The sequence below is a fragment of the Hydra viridissima genome, unplaced genomic scaffold (genome assembly GCF_058129835.1).
Source record: "Hydra viridissima isolate aposymbiotic clone 2 unplaced genomic scaffold, HvirCarnegie_v1 scaffold_14, whole genome shotgun sequence".
Classification (NCBI taxonomy): Eukaryota; Metazoa; Cnidaria; class Hydrozoa; order Anthoathecata; family Hydridae; genus Hydra; species Hydra viridissima.
In genome coordinates, this window is record NW_028324313.1 from 2,483,935 (window position 1) to 2,505,659 (window position 21,725).

The following is a 21,725-nucleotide window of genomic DNA, read 5'->3' on the forward strand; positions in this document are numbered from 1 at the left end:
CAGACGGATCCCGCCGGATTTTGTCCGCGGGATCCAGACGGGACCCGTCCGGGATATTTGCCAGAAAACGCAAACGGGACCCAGATGGTATTCAGAAGGGATAGCAAACAGAACCCGTTCGGAACCCAGCTGGTATTCAGCTGGGATAACCCACATGGATCCCACAAGGATCCCATGATTATTATACCCACATGGATCCCATGATTATTATATAATAATAAAAATATATAATAATAATGATTATTATTATTATTATTATTATTGTTATTATTATTATTATTATTATTATTATTATTATTATTATTATTATTATTATTATTATTATTATTATTATTATTATTATTACTATTATTATTATTATTATTATTATTATTATTATTATTATTATTATTATTATTATTATTATTATTATTGTTATTATTATTATCATTATTATTATTATTATTATTATTATTATCATTATTATTATTATTATTATTATTATTATTATTATTATTATTATTATTATTATTATTATTATTATTATTATTATTATTATTATTATTATTATTATTATTATTATTATTATTATTATTATTATTATTATTATTATTATTATTATTATTATTATTATTATTGTTAGTATTATTATTATTAGTATTAGTATTATTAGTATCATTATTGTTATTATTTTTATTATATTATTATTATTATTATTATTATTATTATCGCTATGTCACATTTCTAAGTCCTGTAGCTACATTGCTAGCAGATAAGATGCATTTTATTAATTGAAACAATAACACTACCACAAATAATTGCTAAAACTGAGAAGCGATTAACTATATGCAAGAGTCTATTGAAAAAAAAAAGCAATTACAAGTCATAAACTAAGAAGTTTTCAAAAAATGCACCAATATTATCATTTAACATACAAATATATTTACAGGCTGGACAAACCAGTAAAATGTATACAGTGCTTGAAAAACATATCACATTGTGTACTATTTTCAATAAATCATAACTTAGACCATGGCAAACAGTTTGTAAGCTCTTAACTGATGCTAGATCAAAAAACATTGTTCACTGTTTAACATTTGTAACTGCATCATCAGGAACTTGTATTACATTATTGACTTCTGTTGCATTCTTCCCTTTCGGTTTTCGGCTTCCTTCCCCACAATCCCGTGAATTTCAAAACCACGTAGAAAGTTACTTCTCAAGCATCTCCTTGGTTGTGTACTTAGTGGCAAAGTTCTGTTTAGCAGCACCTATATACATATACAACAATTATGTTGATGCCGCAGTATACATGTTAAATTATTATTATTACACCATTTAGCAAGTATTACTTTTCTGGGCTAAATGTTGTGATCTAAATAAATAACTCAAGATTAATATGTTGCTATTAAATGAGGGCATACAATTTTGAAGTGAATACTTACTAAACAAAATCTGAAAGTGTTGTAGTGCTCAAAATTTGATTTTGCTTCGTTGACCAATCAAGCTACACTGTTGCGCTTGCTTAGATGTCATTAAATAGGCCATGTTTTGCTTGATAGATTGTGTTACCTCTAAGTTCTACAATCGAACCAAGAATTAGCCAGAGAGAAACATTTGGGGTGTTAAATAAAGGAATACCATCAATATTTCTGTGAATTGTAAGCTGTGTAATATCAGATGAAATTGAAGATTTATTTAGGAACAAAGATAACCAGTTCTTTATTCCTATATAAAAATATTCACCACCAGCTACAGAAGCAGTAATAATGTTTCGATCAGTTCTAAGAAGTGTTCTAGCATCTTTAGGCAAACCTAAATTTGATTTTTACAAATTCTGAAGCAAATTATTTAAAACACTATGCTTTCCATTCGATGTTATCACTAGATTCTTCAAAACTAATGATAGAGTTAGTAAAAGGTAAATTTATATTGTCATCCGACCAGCATTAATTTTCGGGATTTTTAGGAGAAGACTCGAGTACAAAAGTATTTTTGACAATTGGATTTAGAAGAGTTAAACACTAAAATATTATTCAACAACTCGGATTCATTGCATGATACTTCTTTCACATTTCTTGCTATTTCAGCAGCAGTTTTTCTACGTTTTGTTCTGTCTGAACTCATAATAAGGTTACTTATATCTTTTTAATTTTACAAAATGTTTTTCTGTTATTTTACAAAATTAACAAGCAATAAATAGATAACAATATAATAACAAATAATATAAAAAAAGAACATGGGTAATAAAATCTTATAAGGTTATAAATATTCCCCAATTACCAAAATAGTTTTATTATTATAAATTAAATGAAGATAGATTTTATAAATTATATGCGATAAAATTTATTAACAACGTATGTTACTTTCTCGCGGCGAACGCAACGTTTCAACTCTACATTTTCTCTTCTAATAAGAAAACTCCCATCCACAAAAAATTCGCCTTCAATTTACACTTTACAAATCAACTCAAATATGTCCATAAAAATACCGCTCAAAGTTTGTTTATAAGATTTTAAGGAAACTGCGCAATGTCCACTCTGTAATTGCTTTCGCGCATAGTTTAATTACAGTATCTCAGACAACTAAAAACCAGTGTTTTCAACTTAATGTTTCAATCAATTTGCAAAAATCAACATAGAATTATTTATAAATAGTTATTGCAAACATAACGAAAACATAATGAACTTGAAATACCTAAAATACAGTTAGTAAAAAAATTATCCTCAAATATATTTTACTATAATCAAACAGTAAAAAAGTTATTCTTATCCGACAATCATAATTTGAAAACGGATAACTTTAAGGAAATATTTGGAAAATATATGCAAAAAAATATATACCAATATTTGAAAAAGAAACAACATTAAAGCGTAAAAGAAATATAATATTAACAAAATATCGCAAAAACTTTCACACAACAAAATGGCAATTTCAAACTTCATCCCTGAGGTAAATTCTAAAACAGTCGATATGTGGTGTTAACGCCCGGGAAAACCGTACGGTTCCCGTCTGACTCCCGGTACCATAACCCGGATAAAAACCATACCAGATCCCCGGTTCAATACCGTACGGGACCCGTCTGTATAGGCTAGCTGGGTAGTTTATTTGCTAAAAAAGGAAAGAAAGATAGGCTTTTCCTCTAATTTCCATTCCCTTTCCCTTACTATTCCAAACCTCTGACAATTGACTTTTAATATTTTTTTCCAATACTCCCTCCCTTTAAAAACAACTGTAAACAAAGTAAATGGATGGTTTAAAAACAATAAAATGACTTTGTTTAGCAACAGGATGCACAGGTTTTTTATATAACATGTTTTGTATTTAAAAATATTATTATGTATTTAACATAAATTCCTGGTGAACTAGAAGTTCACCAAGTAGCATTAAATGGATCTGCTGCATTATTGAAACATTCAGATTTGTATAAAGTTTGTTGAATGGCACCTTTCTCATTTGCATAATGGTTAGGGATTATGGTATAAAGCATTTATGTTTTCTTGTTCCAGGAATAGTTGAACAAGTAGCTTAACTCTCTTCTAATTTATAATTTGTACAAAGTAATATAATTGCATAGTTGGAAATCCTTGTACTGAATCCTGAGTTAAAAACTGTAATTTTCACTAATGTCTGGTAAAAAACTAAAAATCATTACATGGTTATGTGATTTTTAGATATTATAAATATGCTGTTTGATTTTCAAGCGTTTTCAATACAATTGTTGACAAGCTTTTTCATTACAATTGTCGCTGGAAGAGTTACTGCAACTAAATCACAGCTTTTGCTACCTGGGCAGTTATTGGAAGTGTGCAGAATGCAGTCTACCGTTTTGAGTTACATTCAAAAATCTCTGTAGTCTGAAATATTGTTTAAATAAAAATAACGTTTTCATTGCGACCCGTTTAGGAAAGGCTGCTCGACATTAAGGAAAGCGAAGTTTTCTCAGAACAAAAGGCTTATAAGAGCTCTGTTTGATAACTTTAAACTCATGGCTTGCAGAACCTTCCCTAAAGTGCATGTTAAATACGAGGACAAATTTAGTGACAACATGGGAGTTTTTTTTTTATTTAGGAAAAACATGTTCATTAAGACGTGATGGACTTTGAACGCCCAATTTATATTCAATTTAATGAGAGTTTGATGGACTCAACTTGGAGGCTAATATGAGAAAGTCCATACAACCACAGAAACAATATAAGAAAGCCCATACAACCACAGAATAAGTATGAGAAAGTCCAAACAACCGCAGAAATAATATTAATTTCTAACATTTTTTACTAAATCTGATACAAGAGTTGTTTATTTCAAAAAAAATCCCTTTCCAAAAAAAAATATACAAATTTACAACAAAAGTTTTTTTAATTTTAAATTCAAAGAAGGTAAAAAAAAAATATTCAACCTGAAACCTGATTGTTTTAAAAATAAATGTTTAAAAATGATGGTTAATAATTAAAGAAACCAATTAACTAGATAAACTTTTACTTTCAAATTGCCATCAATAGATTTAGCACGGAGATATAATTAACAATCGTCACCATTCAAACAGATTTTCTGATTAAATTTCTTTTTAAAGCTGTTATAAGAAGAGAGGTTAAATTCATCAGAGTAATAAAACATGTCGGTAGCCATAAACATCTTGTACATAATGCAATTGCCTTGCTTACCTTCAAAAACAGAGCTTTTGTTGTAAAGTTCTGGAAAAAAATAACTACACAAATACCATCCTTAATATATTTATTTTTTATTTCGCCAGAATATTAAAAAAATAACTAACGATGCATAAAAAGATCGGAGCAAGAAGTAGACGCAAATTTCTCATCACGGAACTCCGCTTTATATTAATTTATTGGAAGAACCGTTTTAAAATATAAAAAAATCGTAAAAAGATATTATCAGAAAACTTTGAAGAGTTAAAGTTAAACTTGGAGATTTATGAATAAATTCGAAAAAAAGATATATTTAAAAAAATATCAAAATCCAAGAAAAAAATTTAGTTTTTAAAAGCATTCAATTTTTTTTGGTTCATTCAAAAAATAAATTTCGATTCAATTTCAAATTAACTTCGCATAGTTTTCGTTCTCTCAGTGTTTAGAAAACTATATCACAAATATGGCCGTCGTTGCATTAAAAAAAAAAAAAAAAAAAAAAAAACATGAACAGCAAAAACTTAATGAACGTTAAGTTGTGCACCCGAGGTGTGTACTCTCCTTTATATATAATCCTGTAAATATGTTTTTGTTGCGCTAATCAAATCACGTTCAACTTATCGTGTTTGGATTGGTTAGTATTGTATTAACAATCAATGTTCCCCTTGGGAATATGTAAAAATATCTTGGTTATGTAAGCATCTTATTTTCTTGCTGTCAACTAACAAACAACAACAGACTCGAGCACTTCATCTACTACTGTCTGTAATCTATATCTTCTTTTTGTTTAATCATATTGTATATCAATATTTAAAATAAATAATTGAACTCGTTTCTTTTTATAAGTAAAACAGCAGTTTTTGCTTTCTACGAAGTTTTTTTGGTTTTATGTAATTAGTCATTGAGCAACCAATTTTACAGCTGGTTAAATGTTCTATTTACAAAAAAGAAAAGAAAAAGCCTTTTACTTTATTCAAAATCGGTTTGGTTTGATTAAAATGGCAATAATTTTAACGATTTTACTTAAAAGTTTTTCAATATAAAACTTTCAGGTGTTCATCAAGTAGCTCTCCTCAAAAGTTTATGGGTTTTCCCTATTTAATGGTGGTGTTATGGATATTTGGTAATTAAAAAGGTATATCATCAACTTTAATAAGTTTTACAAAAGGTTCGTTTAAATTCACCTACATTTATGAGTATTTTGTCGTTTTTAAACTATTCATTTTACTTACATTAAAATTATTTTAAAGAGTTTCGTATCGATCTTGTTTGCGAATTAAATATAACCAATTGAAAAACCAATAATTAAAACATTAGTACTCAACTCTTTAAATCTTCAAAAGGAGAAAATACTTTTTCTACACTTCACTATTCGTAAAAAATTCCGATAATTCACTGGATCTGTTAGGGCATTTTAATCATAAGTAGAGTGGTTTATTTATCAATAAGAAATGTAAGTAACGGTATTAAGCATCTCTTTAACTCCGAATACTTGATTTATCCACGTTAAAAACTCGAATATTTGATTTATCCACGTTAAAAACTCGTATGTACAACAACGTAACTAGTAACGTTCAACATAACAGTGATGAGACAGCATGTAAAATACAAATTGAAAAATATATTTATTAGCGATATTTTGTAGACTGCTTTCCACAACAAATTACACATTAGGACGCACTATTAAATAAAAGGAACGAAGGAACGGAATTTAAAAGCGGATAAAACTAGCAAACGTTAGAACCTATCCAAACGAAAATTAAAACGGAGGGGCTTCTGGTTCTGAAAGGTCTGAACTCATATCATCGTCGTCATCATCTACGTCGTCGTCATCATCGTCATCGTCAACAACATCACTATCATCTGAGTAGTCATTTATTAAGCAATCCTCGGGATCACTCGATGTATCACTTCCAGTGATTCGAAGAGATATTGTTGATCTGTAAAAGAATGAGAAGTATAACAGACTCTTTTCGGTTAACTATGAAATCATTCCAAAGCTTCGTAAAACCGGACTAACTGAATTAAGCCTTACACAAAACAAGAGAAAGATAGAAATAAATTACTTTTCGTTGAAAGACTTTTGATGATCCTAAAACAAAATGAATTTCTTTTTTAAAAAATTTAAGACTCCAAAAGGCAAAAGATGACGCAAAAGTACCACATTTGCAAAAAAACAAACAAACAAAAAAAAACAAAAACAAATCCAAACTTTTATAAAAATTAAGACGCATTCAGAGTTTTTCCCTGTATTTAACTTCAAAGTCAATGTAGAGCTAAAGTTTTGCTGTTGCTAAGTAGGAATAAAAAAGTGTCAAACATCATACATTATACACCCCTGATTTAGACGGAGCGGGAACATTACGGGCATTTTGAATCATATCGTTTGCTTTGTTAGGAAGATCAATCGCCAGACCAATTGCTGCGATATTTCGGACTATCTAAATAATAAACAACTTTACTGAAATGATTTTGTTAAATAAAAGATCAGACTGGTTAATATTTTAACAGCGTCATTGATTGTTTCTTTTGCAACAAATGAGAAAATAATTATTTTGTTGTAATTTTTTTCCTAAGCAATTTGGGGATGCTCATTAGAGAAATAAGCTTTTCTAGTACTGAGGTTTGACCGCGTACACGCATTCCTAGTTCTGAGATTTTACCACGTGCACGCGTTAAATTAACTATTCTATCAGTTACATTAGAGGTTTTCTTGCCAGAACATGTCTCTGAAGTATAAAACTTAATTTTTCGGATGCAGTTAGAGCACCAAATAGTATTTGGATTACATTTAGGGCGCCGAAGGACAATCCTGTTTTCTTTGAAAAAAAAAATTAAAAAAAAAAAAAAAACAACCAGAACGTAAACGTTTTTTACTTAAGTCCATTTATAACACTAAAATGTGATAACCATACGTTGGAATGCAAAAAAAGCTGCGTTTTGCGTTTGCGTTCCGAAATAAAAACTCACACGCAAACTCAAACGCATTTGAAGCAATTTATTGCGTTTAATTACGTAAACGTAAACGCAATTTACGCAAATAACTGCGTTTACGCACGCATTTAATATGCAACTTACTCATATAAAATGCGTTTAAAAACGTAACTCAAACGCAACTTACGCGTATAAATGCGTTTACAAACGGAACTCAAACGGAACGTACGCATATATATATATATATATATATATATATATATATATATATATATATATATATTCCGTATCATAAAATTTACAGTAAGAAAGATCGTGTATATATAGCATATATATGTACGATATATACTAAAGTTACTTACTTTGACTCAGTCTTCTCCCCCTTCGTTCGTTGCACCTTACAGTTTAATTTTTTCATTTCATTTTTTTTAACAATTGTTTTTATTCTCTTCTTTTGCTTTCTTATTTTTTCAAGTTTAGGATAGGGTGGGGCAAGATGTCCATAAAGTCAACATTATTAATTTACCTAGGTCTCACAAATGCGCAAGGGACTTGACTTTAAGAACATCTTGCTCCACTAAAATATACAGAAAATTAGTTGTATTATTTGTGTGATTGTAATAAAGAAATATTTGTTTTGTGGGTAATTTATTCCACAATATTCCAAGTATAAAAACTTTAAAACTCAATCAATAAAACTAGTTTATTTGCAATTAGCTGGTTTTGGATGAAGAAAAATGCCCTTTTATGTGGGGGGCAAAACGTCCTGTGATTATTTAGTGCTTAAAACTTTTAGGTAAGTTTATTTCTTTTGAAACAAAACATAAATAATTAAACTAAATATATACAGGGCGTTTTATACGTAAGAAAGATTGCTTAAAACGGGCAATTAACCACAAAAACACTATGTTATTGGTCAGCGCACGAGCACACTTTAAAAATTGCTTAAAACAAAGGAAAACTCATTTTCCGCTCACAAATTGAACACAATAATACTCAGTTGTATACGGTACTATTATTTTAACCAAAACTATTTTTAGAAAAAAGTATAGCTTAATACCTTTAACTAGCAAGCTCATTTCAATTATTATAAAAATCTGGCTATATTCACTCAATTTAAAAACATAATTCACTCATTTTAAAAGGAGCCATTATAATGAGAAATTAAATATCATTTTTAACAAATTTGATTAATAATTATTTTTTAAATTCGTTATAAAATGACCTAAATACATGTAAAACACGTAATAATTTGTTTTAAGGGATATGTCTAATGGCATTTCCTTATAGCTTAAGGAAGTTCCTATAGGCATTTCCTTATGGTATGCAGCTTATACATAAAAGTATTAAAAAAAATAGTTTAGGAAACAAAACCAAGTTTTACTAAATCGTTTCATAAATATCTAATTTAATATGACACATCAATCTCGCAAGAGTAAAATCTATCATGAGGATATCATAAAGTCTAGTTCAAAAAAGCGACATGAAGAAGATATATTGCAATCACAGCAGTTGCAATTGCAACCTTATTTATCTCAAAGTTCGTCTGCATCTAAATCTGGAGAAGCAATTTCAAAAAGAACAAGATCTGTAAATCCTACAAAAACGACGAAATCTACTATACAGACAACAAGTGCTGCGTTGACATCATTATCGGGAGAGTCTTCGAATAATACTTCAGTTTCCAATATTTCTATTCCTCCTATTCAGCAAGACCCGAGATTAAGGTTTCAGGGTTATAGTCTTTTGGCAAAATTATCTGAAGACTCGTGTAATTTGATAAAGAAAATGCAAGATTTTGGTCAAAGAAACATTTTTCCCAAAAAGAAGTTTATTGTAAATTTAACTGAACGGGTAATTAAATTACTTTTTCTTAGATTTAAAATGATATTAAGAACAATGTAGCGTATGATTTTTATTTATTTTAGGAGTATACTTCTTATCTTCATTTCACTACATCTGATACTCAAATAAATAAATCACAAAATGATGTTGAGTTTTTCTGCATATTGTGTAATCAAAAGTTTACTGCTCGTATTGGTCGAACATCCAACATTAAGAAGAATTTACAAAGAAAACATCATGACATTTTGGGTAAGTGGTTTGACTCATACGATACACTAAACAAATCAAATAAAAAGCGAAACGTGCTAGATGCCGATACTTTGAACGCTATGAAGTTCTTTATTACATCAAACTGCTCGATTAATGCATTTAATAATCCCTTTTTGAGGAAAATAGTCAAAGTTCCACTTCCTTGTGCAAAAAGTTTTAGAGAAAACTTGATACCAGAAACGATGGCAAAATTATCAAACATAATTAACGAAAAATTAGACGATGTCCTGGTTGTCACTTTATTTAGTGATATATGGACATCTCCTGAAATGTTGGACTTTATTGCAGTTGGTGCAACATTAACGAACAGTGATTTAAAAAAAGAAATCATCATTATTGGTATGGAACAGATGACGGGACTTCACAATGCAGAAAATATTAAATTAGGGATTGAAAAGATTATAAATACCTTTACCTTCAATAAATCAAAAATAAATGGTAATTTTTTTAAAACTTTATAGCTTTAATTACTGTAAATACAATGAATTTATAGATTACTTAAGTTATCTTTATTTAATAGCTATTACATGTGATGAAGGGAGCTCATTTGTCAGACTATTTAAGCAATTATTTGAAAAGTCTCAAGAAGATAGAGTTGAAGAGACGAAAGGAGGCGATAGTGCATTTGAAAATGATCCATTGCTGAACCAAGAGGTTGCCCTTTATATTGAAAAACCAGATAATGAGCAGCTAAAAATATGTGAAGATGAAGTCTTAAGTATTGAAATTCAAACCTCTGATGAACTTCTTGAAGTGCTATTAACTGAATCAAGGAAGCTTATTTTTACAAATGTTATTCAGTTAGCCAAAACAGCTGAGGATGTAAACATCACTTATGACTTTAACGAAGATAACGAATACGATCTTCATAGTGCTGAACTAATTAAAGATCTTGAAATTGAATTGGGAACATCGAAACTACCGCGGTTTTCTTGCGCAGCTCATAAAACAAACATCGCTGTACGAATCGCTATTAAGAAACAAGAATGGAGTTACAAGGAAATGGAAAAGAATTTGCTAACTTGTTAATTTCTTCTTTTAAATTAAAGTTTGAGTACGAACTTAACTCAGGAATTTATCAAGTAGCATCACTGTTGAATATCTCAAAGCTTAAATTGTGGTTCTTTAGACCTGATTGTCAATTTATTGTTAAAGGTATTTAGTTATAAGGTTTTATTAATTAATTAAGGCAAAGAAAAAGTTTTAAAATTTAGTTTAAAAAAGAGTTCTTCAAAACCTAATTTATAAGTTTAACTACTTTTATATATTAATTTATTATATTAAAGTTTGTATCGCAACCTAAAATTATTTAGGAGCAGTAGAAAAGCTACACGAAGTTCTGAAATTCTTTACACCACGTAATATTTATCAAAGTGCTTTAGAATCGCAACCAGGATGTGAGCTTACACAAGCGAAAGAACGATTGAGTTCAAATGATCAGCAAACTGATTCGCTCAGCGGATTTATGCTAGATGATAACTATTGCCCAGAAGCTCGGCAGCCTAATTTACAACTCTATTTACTTGAAATCGAAAAAGAAAAACTTTACTTTTTTAAGCAAATTGAAGAGAAAGGACTTGCTGTATCTGTGTATCCTTCTTATGATTTTTGGTTCAAAAATTCTAAAATGCCAATTTTACGAAATCTATTTGTCACCTTACTAAATATTCCATCATCAGCAGCTTTTATAGAGAGATATTTTAGTACTTCTGGTTTTGTATGTGAAAAGAGACGAGGCAACATGACTGCTGATCTGATTATCAGTCGCTCATTTTTAAAAGTAAACTTAAAACTTCTTGAAAGTTTAAATGATTTTTCGGACGACGATGACTCAGATAGTGAAATGTAAACTTATCATATAAAGATAATATATTTTTTGAACTTGAAAAGCACAAAAATAAAATGAATATATAATGCAATAGTTTCAATAGTAACACAACGGTTTAAATAAAAAGTTATATAATATCTTTGAATTAAAAAGTAAAAAGTAATTACTTAACGATTCGCGTTTTCTTAAAAAGACACATTTTTTATAATAGATTAGGTAAGTCGCATTTGTGTCAAGTTTGCAAACCCATTTATTCGCGTAAGTTGCGTTTGAGTTCCGTTTGTAAACGCATTTATACGCGTAAGTTGCGTTTGAGTTACGTTTTTAAACGCATTTTATATGAGTAAGTTGCGTATTAAATGCGTGCGTAAACGCAGTTATTTGCGTAAATTGCGTTTACGTTTACGTAAGTAAACGCAATAAATTGCTTCAAATGCGTTTGAGTTTGCGTGTGAGTTTTTATTTCGGAACGCAAACGCAAAACGCAGTTTTTTTTGCGTTTCAATGTATGGTGATAACCAACAGTTTTGTTTGTATTTTACTGTGGCGCTTCAACTTTCTTATATTAAAAGAAAGGCTAATATTTTCTACACTGATAACAAGAGCTACTGATGAACTAGAGTCACATTAAGTAAATTTCTGGTAAATCGATTTCCATAAATCCTTCATTTCTAGCTTTAGTACTCCGTTTTACTCTGCATACCTTAGGCATTATTGAAAAATGTTTATTCGATAGCAAAAATATATATAACCAGTTGAAATTTTGGACTCGAAAACCTGTTACAATATGTATTTCTATGCAGTAAATATTCAAAGGAAATGTCATATCTAAAAAACTAAATCGAATTTTCAAAAAACGGTTTTCAAATTCGTATTCGGCTATAAATTTCGTGTCCGAAATAACACGAAATTAAAGTTTAAACTATTTTAAGAACTTTGAGGGGTTTTATACCTTAATAGTTAGCCAACTACAAAAGTCTATGACAATTTAACAACAAATAATCTGCTGCTACACTTCTCTTTACACATTTCCTAAAAAATGGTCCATTAAAACGCTTTACACAAACACAAGCTTAAACCAAAAATACCTTCGAAAAACATTTTGTAAGCTTGTCGTCAGAAGCTAATCCAGCCACCAGACAATCAGCCTCTCCCCAATCCTAATTGAAAGTAACAAAATAGTTTATCTTATTCGTTTTTAAACTATGATTTAAAAAACTTCTCAGTTTAAAATATAGTGTAGACACCTGTGCAACATTCTCCACCACAAGAAAAAGTTCCGATAAACCACGAATGACAGGAGATATTAATGTTAGACTAGTGCCTGGAAATATAAGACATGACTTAATACTATACCAAGGAGAAAAGTATAAAATTCTGCATATGGATTTAAAATGTAGAGTTGGAAATGAGTGGCCCACAAAAAATATTTTACCAGAATTTGATTCAATTGAATTTGTATACAAAGTCCAAAGTGGCCGAAGCAAAGATAAATCAGGTCTATTTTTTGGTAAACTTGGTTCCATATCTCGACCAAACAAATATTCATCTCTAAAAAAAAAAAAAAAGAAACTTTTTTATTAGACCTATTGAGATATGTATTATAATATATGTATACTGTACACATTTTAACCACAGCTGAATTATCGATAATAAACAAATTCAAGTACAATCCAACACAAAAAAATACTTTAAAATAATAAAAGTGTGAAAAAAGAGTACCCTGCACAAATCTGTAGTATACGTAGTAGCAGTCCCGTTGCCATTAACCTTTGCTGACCAACTTGGTTGCAGGCTACAACAATCAACCAATTCCATAAGTGTTTTAACGGCAGTTTCCTAAACACAACAAAAAAGTTTTAGGAACTTTTTGCAACATAAAATTTATAAATTTAGTAGTTAATGCAGCTTATCAAGTTTCTGAACCTCTAAACTTCAACTAAGTGTCAAATATCAAGGAGATCATTTGGCACTGTTTTTATGAAATTTCGATTCATTAAATATTAAAAAACCATTTTTTGGAACCAAATTAGTGTTCTTACTTGAAAATTTAACACAATATTTATAAAATTGCATAAATAATACCTAGCTAAGTGCAGATCTTGAGACAGAAGTGCACTCAGAATCATGCAACCGGTCTCAAATCTAGCAAGAATAAAAAGGCAAATCAAATCTAGCAAGAATAAAAAGGCAAATTAGAAACAATAAGAGTAAATCAAAAATATAAACAAAGAATAAGTAAAAGTAAAAAAAAAAAAAATACTGTCAGCAAATAGTCAATAATTATAGTATTATTTCAAGAGAACAATAATATCTTTTAAAGCAACTGATTTTTTTAAATAGCTTTTATCACCTTCCTAACTGTCCACCAGTGACTACAAATTTCCACCCCCAATCATTGTTACTTGAGTCAGAAGTGAATTGGTAATATATAGTATCTCCTAAAGTAAAGGAATAAATGAAATAACTTTTTATAAAATCTAAATGCATCAGATTTAGAGATGTGTTGACAGTTAAAAAACTAAATATGCTACAAACTTATGTATTGAAATATTTTGAAGACTTATGTAAGGATACTGCACACAAATGTAATGATACATATTGATAACTAATTTTTTAAATTATGGTATCAACAAACATAACGAAACATTTTTCAACCTGGCATTTCAAAATCTTGCCAATCCCCAGAACCACTTAAAACTCTTCTATTCTGTTGCAAGTTTGGGGACGTAGAAAGAATTAGTTCATCACAATTATATTCTGTGGAGCATCTATGAACAAAAGAGTTGTTATATTCTGTGGAGCATCTATGAACAAAAGAGTTGTACAACTTGGATTTATGGAAACTGAAACCCAACCATAAAAAGATAAAAGCATATAAAAGGAAACTAAGGTAAATAATAGGAAAAAATAAAAAGCAACAATAAAAATGATGAGCATGAAAACAAAAAGAAAATAGAAAAAAAAGTAACAATAAAAAATGGTAACCACCTTTCATCAAAGCGGACAAACAAGCTTGAAGCTCCGGGGATGCAAACTTTGTCCTTAAAAAGCATGAAAACACAATGAAACAATTCTTAACAATCATGTTTAAAACTTTAAAACTTATACTAAACATTCCAGAATACCTCTATTTTTGAATTATTTTTATATTTATGCTCTGATTCCACTGTGATACTAGGCAATCGAACCTCTCCCATACACTGAACAGCTGATAAAGCAAGGGGCTTGCTGCAACATTGAATAAAATTGAAAACAACCTAATTATAGAAAATAAATAAAAACCAAATTTAAAAGCTTATGAAAAACTACAGAGAAAAAATCAAAACAGCAACAAAACAATGCAATAAATAAACTTAAGAAAAAAAAAATTAAAACTTTAAAGATTCTAATTTTATTTAATTGAAAACTTACAATACCAGGTTTTAGTTTTTAGTATCAGAACATTTATAGTACCAGAGTATTAAAATATATATTTCAAAGTGCTTCATTTTTGTTCTAGCAGTTGAATAATTGATGCAAAAAGAAAAAATGTTACAAATAATTTAATTTCAAACTAAATATAATAACAAAACCTTATAAAAATAAAACGGTAGCAGCAAAATTTGTCACCTTCTGAAAATGTTCTTTGGTTTCATTACTTTGTATGAGGTCAAGCAATCCAACAACTTGATGAGGATCAATACCTCCAAGCATTGGATAAATATCAACATCTTTGGGCCATAGAGCAAACAGCCAACCAACAAGATGCCTAGCATAACCAACAGCTACAGCATGTGTTAACTAAAAAAAGTATACAGTGTAAAAGTGAAAAACGCCATAGAAACACCAAATAAATTACAAATCAATTAAACTTTACAAGCAAAACTTTTACCCTTTTAGAGAACTCATTATAATCAGTTTTTTGTTTATTGTTTAGCTCTTCCTTCAATAACTCTGAGGATTTAAATCTTCTTTGCTTATAGCGGGTCTGCATAAAAGAAATAAGTATGTAAGTGCATAGCACTACTGAATTATTTAAAAAAAGACAAACAAAACATCAAAAAAATTTTTTTCTTTTCTTTTTGAGACTGTTTCTCTCCGATTCTATAACTTGCTCATCTATAACTTGCTCATCTATAACTTGCTCATCTATAACTTGCTCATCTATAAACCATGTAAAAGTAAAGAAAAAAAGACTTGGCCAGCACTGCTTTTAATGGGGAAAAGTGGTTGAAAATTAATTACTGATTTGTATGAGCATTTATATGTGTATACATATATACATAAAAAATCACAATTGTTCAGGAAGACCAACAACAATTATGATGGCCATCTTAAATCCTATTAAAACTTAAGGGAGCAGATGGATAACTATTTAATAAGTAGAATGAATGCTACTTGAATTTTAATTTCAAAATAGTGGCATTTCTCTGATATGTGTGGTTGGTCATAACAAACATTTCAATTAATACATTAATCAACTAGTTGACAACACGAAGTTCATTGGCATGCAGTTTTATGATACTGTTTTGAAAATTTGCAGAAATCTTTTTGGTATTTAACACTTTAAATATCATGCAACAAGATAATAAAAAAAGTTTCTTATATAAAACAATTGCTTATTGCTACTAGTATTATCATCCAAAACTGAGTGATCTCCAATAATTCACAGAAAAAAAATATATATAAATATGCATACCACATTGATTTCTTCTTCTGTTAAAGTTGCAATTAATTTATTTGGATTGTCAAAAGACTCAGGTTTTGCTTGCAAGCCTTTTACTTCAACTTTTTCTGGTTGAAATTTTAGAATTCCAAGATCAAGTACAGAATCCAATGCCACATTTTCACTCTTAGCAGGTTCTGCATTAGGCTCCCTATATGAACATGAATGACGCAAAATTAGAATTTAAATATTTTTATCTCAATATAAAAAAAAAAAAAAAAACTTCTTGAAGGTCAATAGTTTGATTGGCATTTATTTTGATTGGTCAATTACTTGAGGAAATAATAAAGTTAAAACACAAAATCACCATTTCTTTGACAGCTCCAAAATCTCTTCTGATACTGATGGATTCCCACTATCATCAAAGCTAAAAATAGTCATAAAAAATGTACAAAAAAATATTTTAAATTTTTCTCATAAAGTATTAACATGAATAGATGTTTGATGCTTGACATTAATGAGAGGAATAGTAACAGCAACAAACAAAAAATGAAAGTTGATATATAGATTTACTAACTATTAACCACAAAAATTCCATGAAAGAGACTAGTTATAGGCCTTTCAGGTGGGGGAGGGGCAAAAAGCAAACACTGTCTTAATACATGGCTTTAAGTAAGAGACATGACAGTGAAAAAAATGGTAAAAAGGTTTTGCAAAAGAGTTCTAAGTTATACAAAATGACTAGTTCAATATGTGTACAATAATATAAGTATCAAAACAATATAAGTATTAAGTGCATGCCCTAAAATAAATGGGGTCAGGGAATGTACCATAATTTAAAGATGTCAAAGTAATGATGACAAATTGAATGTAATTTACTGTTCTACCCAGTTATTAAAAAAAGCCAGTGATCAGCTTTGCTTTGATTATAATAAAGTACCTTTTAAGTTAAAAAATGAAAGAAAAAGTTAAATTTAAATAGTTTGAGATGGTATATTTAATACAAAACATGTAGCTCTTTCGGTAGAGCGGTGTTCTAAATTGGGCAAAACTTGTCATGAGCGTGAGTTGCTGCGTTCGACTTAAAAATTTAATGGTGGATTGACGAAGGGAAATGAATTGTATTGCTTCGATCTTAAAACATCGAAACTTTTCTCGGTACAAAATGAATTTCAAGGTTAAGTTGACAAAATTTCGGTTACTTCTGTAGACAAATATTAATTTTTGACGATGTCACAATATCAAATTCGAAGGTCATTTCAAACGAAGGTTCCTTGCTTAATGCAGATACATAAGGTGCAATTGTTCTTTTACTTTATGATATTCACAAAAAATGAAAACCAGTTAATTATTTAAAACCAGCCACCTCTATACAAGTAATATAATTAGTATTATAGACACGTTAGACTGAGATGTGCATGTCTGCAAATCAAGTTTCAGTTTGAATCTGCGAAGAGTAATGTTTGGTGACAAGATGAATAACAAAATTGATAGCCAAGACAAATGAACCCACAAACAAAATTGCAAAATAAATATCCTAAAATGTGCTATCTATTGACTTCCTAAAAGAACCAGATCTTCCTACAATTCTTCAAAAAGAAAACACACATTATCATATTTAAAAGTGTGTTAACATAAGGTTTCAAAACCAAAAAACTGAAGTTAAAAATAAGGCCTGCTAATAGTCCTGAGTAAACAAATAAATAGTAATAGCTCACTTAAATGTTTGCTACTTAAATCAAGCACCAATGAATGAAAAAAATTTGTAATAAAGTTTAAAAATATTCTCACAGTATTGTATATATGCATATTATATAAAGATTCATAACAAACCTTCTTTGGACTTCATCTAAAAGTTTTTCTCTATCTTGATTGTAAAAATCATACATTGCTCTAAGGATGGGGTAGGAATAGTTTAGTGCTTCGTGCATTGACTACCATTCAAAAAAGAAAACATAAGTTATAAATTTTAATGTTAACAATTAACATTAATATAAAGAATTAAAATAATTGTAATGAAGACAACGATAACAAAATAAAAATCAATGATGAAAGTAACTTGAAGAATTATAATTCAAAAAATACTGATAAAGCTTCATGAAGTATTCAACAAGTTAAATAATATGAACAATTTAAAACTATGTATTATAACAGCTATGAATAGCTTAAAACAGTTTGAACTGTAAATGAGTCATTAAAAAGAAACTCTGGATGTTGATAAACAAGTTTGCATGTTGCATTTTCATTAAGAATGTAATTAGTTGTATTCATTGAACTTCAAACATGGGTTTTACTTTTTACATTTAATAAACCATTTATTTGTTGCATTTTTAAAATGTATACACAATATAGTTCAGTAAACTTTACCTTAAAAGAAAGTTTTGTATCTTCATCTAAACCATCGAGAGGGGAAGTTGGGATTTTTACTTTATCAGTTGTATCTTGTTTTTTATCAGAGACTTCATTAGATGTGCTCTCTACATCTTGTTTTTTATCAGAGATTTCATTAGATTTGTATAACTTCCAAGTCAAAACCTGTAAAAAAGAAAAAATGTAATATAGCTAAATAAGAGTAAATCACCCATACAAAATATGTTAAGAATCACATTTGAAGTATAACTCTATTCAAGTAACATGATATTTAAACCACTTTTTCAAAGAGCCCCTTTATTTTTTGTGAGTTAAAAAATAAAGGGGCTCTTTGAAAAAGTGGTTTAAATATCATAAAAAAAACTGATAAGTAAAAATTTTCAATTATTAAATCAACATCAATTTTTGTTTCTGAAACTAAGGTTATAAAAATATAAGCAAAAATTTGTTTACCTCCAAGTCTCTAAGCAACCATTGTTTATTAAATCCAGTTCCCTGGCATGCAAGATTAACAGCAAAAGGAACAATTCCACTCTCAATAATTAACATAAGAGTGTCTTTATCTATCCCAGCAATAAGTGAATTCAATAAAGATTTGAAAACTAATCCTAAAGCCCATTTACTTTCAATTGCAAGTGAAGCTCCTAAAAAAAGTAATAATTAACAACTAAATATAGCAAAATTATAAATATTAAACTTTACTAGTATATATTATGATAAAACAAAGTAAATAAATAAATAACAATATGTAAAAAAGCACAATATAAGTGAACAAAATACATTAAAAAAAGAACATGCCATAGTTTACTAATAAACTTTCTTTCACGAAAGCTAAAAGGGAGGGTAGTAGCTCCCTGTCAAGAATTTGGACAGTGTTTGCTTGAAGTTCAATAACAGATTCTTTCACCATTGCTGTCTTGCGTGTTTTAAAGTTTACTGTGTTAACCATCATTTTTTCAACTTGGTATTCTAGAATGCAGACTTGTTTGACATCACTTCCTGGTTCTTTTACCAATGCAAAAGAACCAACCCTGAATATATCTGGAAACCCGGCAACAAACATCAGAGTGAACAAAGCAATTAATGAAGGTTCCTAAAAAATAAACTAATAAATTAACCTTTAAAATCTAGTCTGCAAATAAAATTGGATCTAACAAAAATCGATGATAATTTTTTATTAAAACTGATAACCCTAATTTCAATACTTACATCAGAATTTTGACCTAATTGAGAGAGAATAGAATTAGCTTGCTTTGTTATACTACTATTCCAGTTGTGATTTGATAACAAACTACGCAAAGCAGATTCAACCCCAGCAGCTGCATCTAAATCTGCACTATAAATGGAAATTAAAAGAAAAACTGTAAATTTGCATGATAAATAAAAAGATATAAAATTACAAAGAGTGAAAAAAAAGAAATAAAGCTACAAGAACATTAACAGAAAAAGAAATCTATACAAAAAAGCTACAAGTAAAACTTGAAAAGAAGTCAGTAAAAAAAATTTGTGAAATAATCTTTAAATAAAAGAATCCAGAAAAAATCAAGGTTTCTAAAAATTATATTGAACTCAATTATCCACATAATGATTCATTAATTCACTGAATATTTCATTAAATTTATTCAAAAACAATAAAACTAATATTATAAATTTTAGAATTGCATAACAAAATCTTTGTAACTTTCAAAACTTTTCCTAAACTAAAGAGATTTCTGCAGCTAAAAGTTTTCATGAATTTTTTGGCAGATAGATTTTAGTATGGTTTTTTGGCAGGTTATAGTACATGTATTCATAGTATCAATAAGATGTGTGTATTCATAGTATCAATAAAATGAGTGCATGTTTTGTGTATTTATAAAAAAACAAAAGACATTAATAACAACAGAAAATAATTAAATTAATATGAAAAATGCAATAGACATTAAAAACTAGAAAGAAAATTACTTTTTTAAACACTGGGCTCCTATTTCAAATAAATGAATTACTGTAATTTCTCCTGCTAAAGGTGTTATTTGTAGATTTTTTGCTGCTGCTAAACCAGCATCTACAACCTAAAAATTGCAACACAATTTTTATTAAAATTTTTTAACACAACTATTATCAGTTAATTAGTTATACAATTAGAAAACTATAAGTACCTCTGGTTGAAAGCATCTCAATGTTTTTGTAAGAACCCCAAGAGCAATTGTGTGTAATCTTATTCCAGAAGATTGATCTTCAATAAGTTTAAATAGGGTTGGAATAAGTTTTTTTGATACAAAAGTTGGGAAACCCACAAAATTAGTTAAATCTAAAGGCTAAACAAACAGATAAGATTAAGAATCAGGAAACCTTTTTGGGACTTAAAATGATAAGCATACAAATTTTTTCTTTTTTGGACTTAAAATGATAAGCATACAAACTAACTTCAAGTTTTCTTACATTTCTATTAATTGGCAAAACTGCTCCTATTAAGCATAGAATTTTTTCAATTATATCAGATTTACTATCTTCATTTTTTTTTATATCATCAGAAGAATTTGGTTCGACCCCGATAAGAGAAGAACTATCAATTGATTTATTAACAACTACAGAATTTGACTCAGCAGTATCATTTGGTAAACTCATAGATTGTTCTGTATTAGAAAAAATGCTATTTTCCACATTATTCTCTGTTATTTTGATATTGTTTTGAATATCAAGAGTTTGACTCTCACTTTGGAGAGGAAAATGATCATTTTGAATTGTTTCTAAAACAGCAACTTCTAATTTGGAGTTATTTGCTGATGCCAAATCAGAGTTGTTGTCAATGTTAGTAGCTTCTTGTTGGAACTTTGATGAATCTATATTATCAAAAGAAATGAGAGGAAACTGAGAAGAAATATTGTCTTCAAGACTCTCTGAACCTTTACTTTTATTAAGTTTATCATCTTCATCTTCTTCTAGGGGTGGGGGAAGCTCATCAATAACACCATTGTGTATAGCAAAATATGAATTGGAGTGACCATTTTTAATGTCTTGCTCATGATTAGCAAGTGATACATTATTTTCTACTGAAAGCAAAGATGCTTTTTGTAAATGGTAATTAGTTGCAAATGAATTGCTTGTAATGTTGAGAACAACCTCTTCACTTTCAGATGATTCATAATGCTCAGCTATCGTAAAGCCTAACAATGAAATAAAAAATATTATTTCAAACTGAGATGTTAAGCTAAGAAATAAATAA

At 28.9% G+C, this 21,725-nt stretch overlaps 3 protein-coding genes across 4 annotated transcripts in view; 2 read left to right on the forward strand and 1 right to left on the reverse strand.

Annotated features, from left to right (window-relative positions):
• Positions 1–6,085: 6,085 nt before the first annotated feature.
• Positions 6,086–21,725, reverse strand: part of LOC149878801 (zinc finger ZZ-type and EF-hand domain-containing protein 1-like) — a 64,433-nt gene continuing 48,793 nt past the window's right edge. For both annotated transcript variants that reach the window (XM_090072180.1, XM_090072181.1), the window contains exons 58-81: positions 20,942–21,666; positions 20,659–20,817; positions 20,465–20,571; positions 19,730–19,856; positions 19,319–19,613; positions 18,974–19,164; positions 18,518–18,685; positions 17,984–18,084; positions 16,518–16,577; positions 16,184–16,361; positions 15,377–15,472; positions 15,115–15,285; positions 14,631–14,762; positions 14,494–14,546; positions 14,161–14,273; positions 13,856–13,943; positions 13,588–13,647; positions 13,225–13,341; positions 12,938–13,053; positions 12,750–12,826; positions 12,591–12,662; positions 6,953–7,066; positions 6,692–6,717; positions 6,086–6,565 (exon numbers count right to left, since the gene is read on the reverse strand). In XM_090072180.1, the coding sequence (XP_089928306.1) occupies positions 6,385–6,565; positions 6,692–6,717; positions 6,953–7,066; positions 12,591–12,662; positions 12,750–12,826; positions 12,938–13,053; positions 13,225–13,341; positions 13,588–13,647; positions 13,856–13,943; positions 14,161–14,273; positions 14,494–14,546; positions 14,631–14,762; positions 15,115–15,285; positions 15,377–15,472; positions 16,184–16,361; positions 16,518–16,577; positions 17,984–18,084; positions 18,518–18,685; positions 18,974–19,164; positions 19,319–19,613; positions 19,730–19,856; positions 20,465–20,571; positions 20,659–20,817; positions 20,942–21,666 (3,527 nt within the window). In that variant the 3' untranslated portion in view covers positions 6,086–6,384. The remainder of the gene's footprint in view (positions 6,566–6,691; positions 6,718–6,952; positions 7,067–12,590; positions 12,663–12,749; positions 12,827–12,937; positions 13,054–13,224; positions 13,342–13,587; positions 13,648–13,855; positions 13,944–14,160; positions 14,274–14,493; positions 14,547–14,630; positions 14,763–15,114; positions 15,286–15,376; positions 15,473–16,183; positions 16,362–16,517; positions 16,578–17,983; positions 18,085–18,517; positions 18,686–18,973; positions 19,165–19,318; positions 19,614–19,729; positions 19,857–20,464; positions 20,572–20,658; positions 20,818–20,941; positions 21,667–21,725) is intronic.
• Positions 8,973–10,552, forward strand: LOC149878802 (uncharacterized). The gene is made up of 4 exons (XM_090072009.1): positions 8,973–9,308; positions 9,488–10,112; positions 10,195–10,496; positions 10,547–10,552. The coding sequence occupies exons 1-4, from the start codon at positions 8,973–8,975 to the stop codon at positions 10,550–10,552; spliced, it is 1,269 nt and encodes a 422-aa protein (XP_089928135.1).
• LOC149878803 (uncharacterized) lies at positions 10,333–11,523 on the forward strand. The gene is made up of 2 exons (XM_090072010.1): positions 10,333–10,829; positions 10,988–11,523. Exons 1-2 carry the CDS (start codon positions 10,661–10,663, stop codon positions 11,521–11,523), a joined length of 705 nt encoding a protein of 234 aa, XP_089928136.1. The 5' UTR covers positions 10,333–10,660.